We start from the raw sequence: 12346 nt of genomic DNA, 5'->3' as shown, positions 1-12346 counted from the left end.
AAAAAATTTATGTCTGAATTGAATTAATATAATCCAGTAAAAAAGGAAGACTTTTAGAATCATATAGGCTTGTGTTTATATACCAGATCTACTGCTTTCTGTTTGTATGACTTTAGATCACCTTGCATCTCTGAGTCTGTTTATAGAAGGGAGATGCCCTTGTAGAATGTCTGTGAGTGTCAAATAAAAAAATGCATGTAAACTCTGTGGCTTGGTACCTGGATGTAAATGATAAGTTTAATTACTCTGTTAATTATTCTGCTGGTCTAAGACCAATACTATTTTCACATTATTACACTTTCTTAATTATTTCAAGACTTTATTTTTCTCCCTTGTTCCCCATTCTGGCAAGGAGAGTCAAGCCTTCACCAAATTCCTTGGTTGTTAAATAGATTCTGAGCTTCTTGAATTCAAAGGTTTCTGTTCATGTAAGGTTTGTTGGCCACTTAGAAACTGCTGGTGAGAGACCAAAGTAAGCCTTGGCTGACTTTGCTTCTTAGTTCTGTACTATGTCTTTTATTTTGATTTGTCCATTTACCATGGGCATATGTTCAGTTTTAATTGAAAATTATTACAATCCTGGTCATAGGAAGACTTATTCTGCTAGCAGGGTTGCAGTAAGCAGAAATATAAGTAAAAGGAAATTCTTTCTATGACTATGGGATGGAAGCATCAGGAAACTGAAAAATTGTTGATAATAGAAAATTTATGTAATGACCAAGAAATTGGCTAACTTGTACCTTTTTCATCAACAAAGACTTTTTTGTTTTCAATTTTTTATAGAAATCAGTACCCCAACTTTTGAAGTCTTGATAAGTTTCATTTTACCTTGGAGTTATTCATTTATTTCCTTTAATTGAAGGGGTGAAGTATTTTGTTTTAATGCCTACATTAATTCCACAGATGTTTATGGAACACTCAATCCTTACCCACTTTGGTATTGAGTTCCAGAGAACAAGAGAGTGTGCCTAAGTCCATTCAAGCTGCTATAACAAAATGCCACAGCCTGGGTGGCTTCTAAACAACAGAAATTTACTTCTCATGGTTCTGAAGGTTGAAAGACTGAAATAAAGCCAGCATGATTGGGTTCCAATGAGTGCCCTCTTCTGGATTGCAGATTGTCAACTTGTTACATTTTCAAAGAGTAGAAAGAAAAAGAGGGAGAGAGCTTTCTGGGGTCCTTTTTATAAAGATATTTGGGTTGGCCAAGAAGTTCATTCAAGTCTTTCATATCATCTTATGGCAAAACTCAAACTAACTTTTTGACCAACCCAATGCTTTTTGGCCAACCCAATGCTTTTTGGCCAACCCACTCATGAGAACTTTGCACTCATGACCTAGGGTGAAAGGGTTAGTCACTCAGTCATGTCTGACTCTTTGTGACCCCGTGGACTGTAGCTCACCAGGCTCCTCTGTCCATGGTATTCTCCAGGCAAGAATACTGGAGTGGGTTGTCATGTCCTTCTCCAGGGGATCTTCCCAATCCAGGGATCGAACATGGGTCTGCTGCACTGCAGGCAGATTCTTTACCATCTGAGCCACCAAGGGGAAGGGATACTCATGACCTAATCACCTCTCAAAGGCCCTGCCTCCAAAAATCATTCCCATAGGAATTAGATTTTCAACATAGATATTTGGAAGGGACACAAACATTCATACCAGGACACGATGATAGAACGAAGTTTGAGCCTTGGAGTCCTTCACATCTGTCACAAATCCCAGTTCAGTCCTTGTGTCTGCAGAACCTTAAGAAATTTACTCAAACTTCCCTTCAGTTTATAAAGTAGATAGTAGTATAAACTGTTATCCAGCATCATTTTTAATAATAATAAATGTAGACTATTTTCTTCTTATAATAATTGTGAAAGTATAATCATTTTTTTTTTAAACAATCCTTTTTTGACTGGTGGGAAACTAGTCCCGTGTGGATAAGGATCTAAATAAATAATTAGAAAGTGATATGTTAAGAAATTAAAGAAGAAACATAACACGGTTGTGACTGGGGTGGGTATGAGGGAGTGTTTATAAGGACTTAACATACGAGATTATATGAGTTGAATTTTTCAGGATAAGTTTTCTTAGGCTGACTCTTGACAGTAAGACTTATGTTCTACCAGGACACCCAAAGATATAATAAGTCATAACACACATAGGAAACAACAAATAGTTCAACATCGTTACTGAGTAGGTTGTTTTTGAGGGAGCAGAAGTAATGAGGGTGAATATGGCCCAGTACCCGGCATAGAAAGGGTGCCACCTAAACGCCTGTTGATTGAATTGTGGATAGAGCAGCAGAGACTGGATTACAGAGACTATATTTCATGAAAGGACTGCCAGGTAGCTCAGTGGTAAAGAATCCACCTGCCAATGCAGGAGATGCAGTTTCCATCCCTGGGTCGGGAAGATCCCCTGGAAGATGAAATGGCAACCTGCTCCAGTATTCTTTCCTGAAAAATCCCATTAACAGAGAATCCTGTTGAGCCACAGCCCATGGGTTTGCAAAGAGTCGGACACAGCTGAGCACACACATTTCATGAAAATGAGCTTGGTTAGCCAGTGGGTACCATTGGAAGAAATTAAACACAAAAAAAGTAGCATGATCTGATTTAAATATTACGACGATCACTATGGCAACACTTGCCTGACTTGGGAACTTGGCACTATAAAAGTCAGTTAAGAAGTATTGAGGATCTAATGGCAATGAGTTTGGAAGGGACCTTTGTGGTCGTTAAATGAGGGTTGTGAAGGAAAGTGCAATCTAGGTCTATTGTCAGATGGCCCTTCAAATGTTTGGGGGGATCACTGGTTCTGAGAACCAAAATCAGGATTATAGGAAGTATGAAAGATTTTGAAGAAAAATAGTTCAGACAGTTTTAAAAATTTTGAGTTTGACAATGTTTTGAGATACCCATGTTGAAGGGTCTAATGAGCACTTGGATATCCAGTGCAAGAGGGGTCCAGATTGAGATACAAATCTGGGAATAATTGTTACACCGTGAGATTAACTGGAATCCAACAAAGAAATTGTGTAAAGTGAGGTGAAAGCTGAGCTGTGCATAGAATCCAGAGGACCAGCAAACTTATAAGAAGGGTGTGGTAGATTGCATAATCAAGAAGGAGACTGAAAAGAACATTCTGGAAGGCAAGAATTATATAAGATGTGAGAAGTATCAGTAAGAAGAGTGAGATTGATGGTTTTAAAGGGAGTGAACCCTAAAGCACTGCAAAAATTAAGTCTGTCCAATGATTTGGCAACTAGGTAGTTATCGGTAATTATTCTGAAAGCTCTCTTAGTGAAATGACGGTGTTGGAGGCAATATTGTAACAGATTAGCAAGAAGATAGGAAGTGATAAACTGCAGCCAGTGTTATACTTAGTTCGGAATCAAGGAACAAAGTGAATAATTACAATCCATGGAGAGTCTAAAGATGTTTGGCTTTGTATTTTATTTATTTATGCGATGAGTAGAATTTGAATATACTTTGCTGATCACAGTAATGTCACAGGCTGCCTCTAGCTATGGAGTATATAAAGGAAGAACCTCACAAATCCTGAAGCTATTTAGATTTTCTTTATATTTTTTTTCCTTTCCCTCTGTCTCCCTCCAGCTGAAACAGATTCCCACAGATATAATAAAATCACCTGTGTGATTTACTTTCTCAGTCTGGTGGAAAGTCACGTCCTGAATGATGCTTTATGACACCATCAATGTACGTCCAGGGGAAAATATGCATAACGGATTGTTTTCCCCCAGAAATTCCAAGGATGCTTTTGTTAGGGAATGTGAAACCTCTCTGAGAATTTACATGGGCATAGCTGAAACTGCTTGCAAGACTCACATCACAGGGGATATTCCTGTTAATAATCTACCAATCAGTGTGTCCTCTTCTTCATGCTGCTAGCTGGGGATTGCTCATGACCTTTGTGCTTTTTTTGTTGTTCATTTTAAAATTTGAAGTTTAAATGTTGAAGTTCTAAATAAAGCAGCTTCTTTTATTGGAGTATAACTGCTTTACAATGTTGTGTTAGTTTCCGGTGTACAATGAAGTGAACCAGCCATATGTATACATATATCCCCTCCCTCCCCACCCCCAGTCTCACCTCTCTAAGTCTCCACAGAGTACAGAGCTGAGCTCCGTTTACTATGCAGCAGGTTCCCACTAGCTATCTCTTTTAGACATGGTAGTGTATATATGTCAGTCCCAATCTGTCAGTTCATTGCTACTTCCCTTTCCCGCTCTACCTGCACCCTTGCCTCCATTCTCTATTTCTGCAACTCCAGTTTCCCCCTGGGCTTCCTTGGTGGTTCAGATGGTAAAGAATCCACTTGCAACAAGGGAGACTTGAGTTCCATCCCTGGGTTGGGAAGATCCCCTGGAGGAGGGCATGGCGACCTACTCCAGTATTCTGGCCGGGAGAATCCCCATGGATAAATGAGCCCGACAGGCTACAGTCTGTGGCTCACAAAGAGTCGTACGTGAGTGACTGACTAAGCACACAATTTCTCCCTGGGTTCCACACCAAAAACAAAAAATTCTTATAGAGAAGTTGATCCACCATCTACCTTTGTAAGTCAGAGACCTTTGGAACATTCTATTTCCAATGCTACAGGCTGGGGGGTATGCAACTAATCATTACCTAATGCTTTGCAAGACTGGATAAACAGCAGAAAATTACTGTTTTCCCCACGGGAATTCTAAGCATGTGTACCTATTGTCTACATTCGAAAACTCTTTTACATATTCTGTTGCTAAATAGGTATCAGTTCAGTTCAGTCACTCAGTCATGTCTGACTCTTTGCAACCCCATGGACTGCAGCACGCCAGGCCTCCCTGTCCATCACCAACTCCCGGAGTTTACTCAAACCCATAGCCATCGAGCCGGTGATGCCATCCAGCCATCTCATCCTCTGCCGTCCCGTTCTCCTCCTGCCCCCAACCCCTCCCAGCATCAGGCTCTTTTCCAATGAGTCAGCTCTTCGCATGAGGTGGCCAAAGTATTGGAGCTTCAGCTTCAGCATCAGTCCTTCCAATGAACACCCAGGACTGATCTCCTCTAGGATGGACTGGTTGGATCTCCTTGCCGTTCAAGGGACTATCAAGAGTCTTCTCCAACACCACAGTTCAAAAGAGTCAGTTCTTTGGTGTTCAGCTTTCTTTATAGTCCAACTCTCACATCCATACATGACCACTGGAAAAACCATAGCCTTGACTAGATGGACTTTTGTTGGCAAAGTAATGCCTCTGCTTTTTAATATGCTATCTAGGTTGGTCATAACTTTCCTTCCAAAGAATAAGTGCCTTTTAGTTTCATGGCTGCAGTCACCATCTGCAGTGATTTTGGAGCCCAGAAAAATAAAGTCAATCACCGTTTCCCCATCTATTTGCCATGAAGTGATGAGACTGGATGCCATGATCTTAGTTTTCTGAATGTTGAGCTTTAAGCCAACTTTTTTCACTCTCCTCTTTCCCTTTTATTAAGAGGCTCTTTAGTTCTTCTTCACTTTCAGTCATAAGAGTGGTGTCATCTGCATATCTGAGATTATTGTTGATCAGTCACTAAGTTGTGTCCAACTCTTTGTGACCCCATGGACTACAACACTCCAGGCTTCCCTGTTCTTCACCATCTCCCAAAGTTTGTTCAAATTCAAATCCATTGATTCAGTGATGCCATTCAACCATCTCATCCTCTGCCCTCCTTCTCCTCCTGACCTCAGTATTTTCAAGCATCAGGGTCTTTTCCAATGAATCAGCACTTCCTCTGTAACTCAGTTTTTAGCCATTATGCCCACTATGCAATATTTTGTAATGCACACACAGTCGCTCTGAAATTCAACAGCCTTGATCAAATTCTGGTTCCACCTTTTACCTTGTGACATTTGGCAGGTTACTTACTTGTGCTTTAGTCTCCTCCTCAGCAAAATGGTGGTGCCTACCTCATAGAATGCTGTGAGTTTTAAGTAAGAGAAGTGCAGATAAACTGCTTGTACCCATGCCTGGCATACATAAATACAGCCTCACTATTACCATTTTTCAGAGCACAGAAAAGATAAGCTGTTTTCTTCACTTTTAGAATTTATTAATATTTTAAATTACTAGAAAATGAAAACACATGATAATTGAGTTAAATAAAGTGGAAGAGGACAGGTCTCAGAGACAAGCAAAGATTTGTAAGGCTAAGTCTAGATAAGGATTTCCATTCTGTGACTTGGGGCTGTATAACTGCTGCTGCCGCTGCTAAGTCATTTCAGTCATGTCCGACTCTGAGTGACCCCATAGTTGGCAGCCCACCAGGCTCCCCTGTCCCTGGGATTCTCCAGGCAAGAACACTGGAGTGGGTTGCCATTTCCTTCTCCAATGCGTGAAAGTGAAGGCGCTCAGTCGTGTCCGAATCTTCGCGACCCCGTGGACTGTAGCCTACCAGGCTCCTCCGTCCATAGGATTTTCCAGGCAAGAGTACTGGAGTGGGATGCCATTGCCTTCTCCAGCTGTGTAACTAACCTTATGTATTTAATCTCTCTCAGTTTCATAGCCACTATGTATATTTATTATGGAAATAAGGGAATATATGTCAACAACTTAGTGCATGTTAGGTACTTAATGCATGAATGAATGTTGGGGGCTCTTGGCTTTTAGTTTGTTGCTATACTTAAGAAAATTCTTATCATACAGGCAAGCCTATGTGTAACAGGGGAAAAAAAAGAAAACCAGAGTACTCTTCTAAAGCAAAACTTACTGTATCCTTTATCACCTCCCTGAGTTTTGGGGAATAAAGGAACCCTGATCAGAAAAGAATGTTTGACTGTTTTTCATTACTGCATAAAACTAAATCTTGGAAGTTTGGTTCTCATGTGTAGCACACATTGAGGTTGAACTGGAACATCTTTAATAGATTTTCTGCTGGATTTAGGGAGATACCTTAAGTATTAATAATGTGTCAGTTGAAAAAAAAAAAGTGAAAAATCAGATAGATAAGATTTATTCCCTAATGTTAGCATTATTTTTTAATTTAATTTATAAGTGCCTCTGAAAGGCTATCTCCTTAATTTTGGCAGGATAGAATCCAAACATTCCAGGCAAGAAAGCATGTAAGAGCTCCATCGAGAAAGAGTCAGTGTTCTTCATTCATAGTCAATTTTCAAGCTTTGTTATTAAAATACTAAGAGTTTCAAATCATTATCACCACTTCATAAAGTATTGGACACTGCTGGGAGTAACAGGAAAGTCAGAGATCAGTGATTCCGACGTCTAACATACCATTTTCGAGAAACTGCTTGTTGCAAAGTCTACAAACTCAGCTAATTTCCAATTGTTTTATAGGCACTTAAATATTAATATCGGATCATGCAAGCCTTTTTCCTCAAAGGAATATGTTAGTGCTAGACTGGATATCAGGTGGAGAATAGTTTCATTTGTTGTGTTTTTGTTTCTGCCTAGGCTAAGAATATTCTCTTTAGTAGCAAGTGTTTATGGCATGGAATGTAATGGTTTTACTTTACTGAATCCATACATAAATTATTTTACTGATAGAGAAGTAAAGCATATGTTCTTATTGTTAAATCCTGAACTTAAAGGTTTTGAAATAATTCCCCAAACATTCCAGAGTCTTACATAGTTTCAACATGCACCACTAATTTTTCTTCCCCTTTTATGAAACTCATTAGGCCATTAAAACCTTTCAGTAATATTCATCCCATCTGGGAACATTGGAATCATATTTGCTTTGGCTCCTTTTCTTCCTCTTTTCTCATTGGTTGGTTATTTTTCCAAGTTCCAACTCATATTAGTATATTTTAGAGGCATTGTCCCTTAAACAGTGGGGTACGAAGGATAAAGAGTGGGGGATATTCAGCCCCAAATGCATGCACAAAGAAATGCATGATTTGTAAGTATCTAAAAACAATGAGTAAAACTAGCCAAAATGGTTTTGATTTTTATTACCCCCATGTGCTGCTAATTCTAGACAATATGTAATCAGACACTCATTCCTGTTAGGAAAAATCACCATGACCCTGTCTCCTCACTTGTAGAACATAGAGCTTCATAATTCAATTTTTTTTTCTTTCCAGTAAATTAATAGTTTAAGATTTTAAAGAGCAGACACTATCTGAAATATTTTATATGGGTGAAAATCCTGTGTCTCTTTTCATGGTTTATCACCTTTACTATAATCATGGCATCATCACTTGACTGAAAACAGAAGGTGCCCTTTTATTTAAAAAAGAAAAAGAAAGCAAAAGTGAAGAGAGGAGAATTCTCTTGTGATCCAGTAGTTAGAACAAAGGAGCAGTAATAGTTGTTCAGTCGCTAAGTCGTGTCCAACTCTTTGCCCCCATAGACTGCAGAGAACCAGGTCTCCCTGTCCTTCACTATCTCCCAGAGTTTGCTTAAACTTATGTGGTAGGAACAGATGAATTTCTCAAATTCATTGTGATCCTTTATTTCTCCAGGCATTTTTGGACAGAAACTGGAAGATACTGTTCGCTATGAGAAGAGGTATGGGAACCGCCTGGCTCCGATGTTGGTGGAGCAGTGTGTGGACTTCATCCGACAAAGGGGGCTGAAGGAGGAGGGTCTCTTCCGACTGCCAGGCCAGGCTAACCTGGTCAAGGAACTGCAGGATGCTTTTGACTGCGGAGAGAAGCCGTCATTTGACAGGTAGATTTCACGATTTTACTAACCATCCTTCACTGAGACACTCTAACTAAACTGAAAGGTTGCTGTGAGCTGAGATGGCATAACTTGAATTGATATTGTCACAGTTTAGAAGATGAATTATATGACCTCGCAAAGATGGATTGTGATTAGTAAGTTACAGAATCAAAAATGTGGTATTAGGTGTCTTTCTCTGCTATGCTTTTCCCCCCTTAAAACATTATTATTTATTCTTTTCCTTTGGTCTTAAATCAAGTATTAAACTTGGGCATTGGAAAAGTGAATTTTTATTTTTTATTTATTTATTTTTTTTTTAAGAATGCAAAGTATCTTTTTTTTTCATTTATTTTTATTAGTTAGAGGCTAATTACTTTACAATATTGTAGTGGTTTTTGTCATACATTGACATGAATCAGCCATGGATTTACATGTATTCCCCATCCTGATCCCCCCTCCCCCCTCCCTCTCTACCGGCTCCCTCTGGGTTTTCCCAGTGCACGAGGCCCAAGCACTTGTCTCATGCATCCAACCTGGGCTGGTGATCTGTTTCACCCTAGATAACATTCATGTTTCGATGCTGTTCTCTCGAAACATCCCACCCTCGCCTTCTCCCACAGAGTCCAAAATTCTGTTCTGTACATCTGTGTCTCTTTTTCTGTTTTGTGTATAGGGTTATTGTTACCATCTTTCTAAATTCCATATATATGTGTTAGTATACTGTAATGTTCTTTATCTTTCTGGCTTACTTCACTCTGTATAATGGGCTCCAGTTTCATCCATCTCATTAGAACTGATTCAAATAAATTCTTTTTAATGGCTGAGTAATATTCCATGGTGTATATGTACCACAGCTTCCTTATCCATTCATCTGCTGATGGGCATCTAGGTTGCTTCCATGTCCTGGCTATTATAAACAGTGCTGTGATGAACATTGGGGTGCATGTGTCTCTTTCAGATCTGGTTTCTTCAGTGTGTATGCCCAGAAGTGGTATTGCTGGGTCATATGGCAGTTCTATTTCCAGTTTTTAAGAAATCTCCACAGTGTTTTCCATAGTGGCTGTACTAGTTTGCATTCCCACCAACAGTGTAAGAGGGTTCCCTTTTCTCCACACCCTCTCCAACATTTATTGCTTGTAGACTTTTGGATAGCAGCCATCCTGACTGGCGTGTAATGGTACCTCATTGTGGTTTTGATTTGCATTTCTCTGATAATGAGTGATGTTGAGCATCTTTTCATGTGTTTGTTAGCCATCTGTATGTCTTCTTTGGAGAAATGTCTGTTTAGTTCTTTGGCCCATTTTTTGATTGGGTCATTTATTTTTCTGGAATTGAGCTTCAGGAGTTGCTTGTATATTTTTGAGATTAATCCTTTGTCTGTTGCTTCGTTTGCTATTATTTTCTCCCAATCTGAGGGCTGTCTTTTCACCTTGCTTATAGTTTCCTTTGTTGTGCAAAAGCTTTTAAGTTTCATTAGGTCCCATTTGTTTATTTTTGCTTTTGTTTCTAATATTCTGGGATGTGGGTCATAGAGGATCCTGCTGTGATTTATGTTGGAGAGTGTTTTGCCTATGTTATCTTCTAGGAGTTTTATAGTTTCTGGTCTTACATTTAGATCTTTAATCCATTTTGAGTTTATTTTTGTGTATGGCGTTAGAAAGTGTTCTAGTTTCATTCTTTTACAAGTGGTTGACCAGTTTTCCCAGCACCACTTGTTAAAGAGGTTGTCTTTTTTCCATTGTATATCCTTGCCTCCTTTGTCAAAGATAAGGTGTCCATAGGTTCGTGGATTCATCTCTGGGCTTTCTATTCTGTTCCATTGATCTATATTTCTATCTTTGTGCCAGTACCATACTGTCTTGATGACTGTGGCTTTGTAGTAGAGTCTGAAGTCAGGCAGGTTGATTCCTCCAGTTCCATTCTTCTTTCTCAAGATTACTTTGGCTATTCGAGGTTTTTTGTATTTCCATACAAATTGTGAAATTATTTGTTCTAGTTCTGTGAAAAATATTGTTGGTAGCTTGATAGGCATTGCATTGAATCTATAGATTGCTTTGGGTAGTATAGCCATTTTGACAATATTGATTCTTCCAATCCATGAACACGGTATATTTCTCCATCTGTTTGTGTCCTCTCTGATTTCTTTCATCAGTGTTTTATAGTTTTCTATGTATAAGTCTTTTGTTTCTTTAGGAGGATATACTCCTAAGTATTTTATTCTTTTTGTTGCAATGGTGAATGGTATTGTTTCCTTAATTTCTCTTTCTGTTTTCTCATTGCTAGTGTATAGGAATGCAAGGGATTTCTGTGTGTTAATTTTATGTCCTGCAACTTTACTATATTCATTGATTAGCTCTAGTAATTTTCTGGTAGAATCTTTAGGGTTTTCTATGTAGAGGATCATGTCATCTGCAAACAGCGAGAGTTTCACTTCTTCTTTTCCTATCTAGATTCCTTTTACTTCTTTTTCTGCTCTGATTGCTGTGGCCAAAACTTCCAAAACTATGTTGAATAGTAGTGGTGAGAGTGGGCACCCTTGTCTTGTTCCTGATTTTAGGGGAAATGCTTTCAATTTTTCACCATTGAGGGTAATGCTTTCTGTGGGTTTGTCATATATAGCTTTTATTATGTTGAGGTATGTTCCTTCTATTCCTGCTTTCTGAAGAGTTTTAATCATAAATGGATGTTGAATTTTGTCAAAGGCTTTCTCTGCATCTATTGAGATAATCATATGGTTTTTATCTTTCAATTTGTTAATGTGGTGTATTAGATTGATTAATTTGTGGATATTAAAGAATGCTTGCATTCCTGGGATAAAGCCCCCTTGGTCATGGTGTATGATTTTTTTAATATGTTGTTGGATTCTGTTTGCTAGAATTTTCTTAAGGATTTTTGCATCTATGTTCATCAGTGATATGGGCCTGTAGTTTTCTTTTTTTGTGGCATCTTTGTCTGGTTTTGGAATTAGGGTGATGGTGGCCTCATAGAATGAGTTTGGAAGTTTACTTTCTTCTGCAAGGAAAAGTGAATTTTTAAAATAGCAGTCTTCTCTTGTTTGATGTTTCTTTGAATTCTTTCAGCTAAAGAATATTTAAAGTGTTGATCAACAGCTTGGGATATTGACAATGTAATTAAAAACATTGTGTCTTAAATATATAGCCCCACCCTAATCTAGAAAAGATTTGCAAGGAAGCAAGGAAACGTGTATAGCTTGGTGCAATTTAGAAAATAATGAAAGTTCCAGCAAAGAATGCATAAAGCACCCATAACTCCACTAATTGAGTTGAGCACTGACAATATTTTGTTAATTACCTCTTCATTTTTTTTAATTCAACAGAAACAAGTTTTTTTTCATATCAATAGTTGCAAAATGCCCTTATGCCAACATATTCTAATTTAGCCTCTGATTGTTGGCAAACTCTATAAGCATAATTTTTAATAATTGTTTCAGTCTGCAGCTATGTCACATATAACTACTTCAGTAATGTTGAACTTTTATATTGTAACTTTTCTTACTTTTAGAGGTAATTGTGTAGTGTACTTTCTCTTTGAAAGTATAGAATTATCACATGGATAGACACAGGTCTATAGAACAAATAGACAAGAAGACTCTTGAATACTTGATACAAGGTAAGGGAAGCATCATTGAGAGTATGGGTTTGTGCTAATAATAATTTTTAAAAAATAATGTTAAC

At 38.3% G+C, this 12346-nt stretch overlaps 1 protein-coding gene across 6 annotated transcripts in view; it reads left to right on the top strand.

Moving 5' to 3' along the window:
- The window catches only part of ARHGAP24 (Rho GTPase activating protein 24), a 544676-nt gene that overhangs the window by 482925 nt on the left and 49405 nt on the right, over positions 1 to 12346 (top strand). For all 6 annotated transcript variants that reach the window (XM_065914155.1, XM_065914159.1, XM_065914157.1 and 3 more), the window contains one exon: positions 8450 to 8657. In XM_065914155.1, the coding sequence (XP_065770227.1) occupies positions 8450 to 8657 (208 nt within the window). The remainder of the gene's footprint in view (positions 1 to 8449; positions 8658 to 12346) is intronic.

This window comes from Muntiacus reevesi, chromosome 22 (assembly GCF_963930625.1).
Source record: "Muntiacus reevesi chromosome 22, mMunRee1.1, whole genome shotgun sequence".
Classification (NCBI taxonomy): domain Eukaryota; kingdom Metazoa; phylum Chordata; class Mammalia; order Artiodactyla; family Cervidae; genus Muntiacus; species Muntiacus reevesi.
The sequence above is the reverse complement of the archived record's forward strand: the minus strand, read 5'-3'. Positions and strand labels throughout refer to the sequence as shown.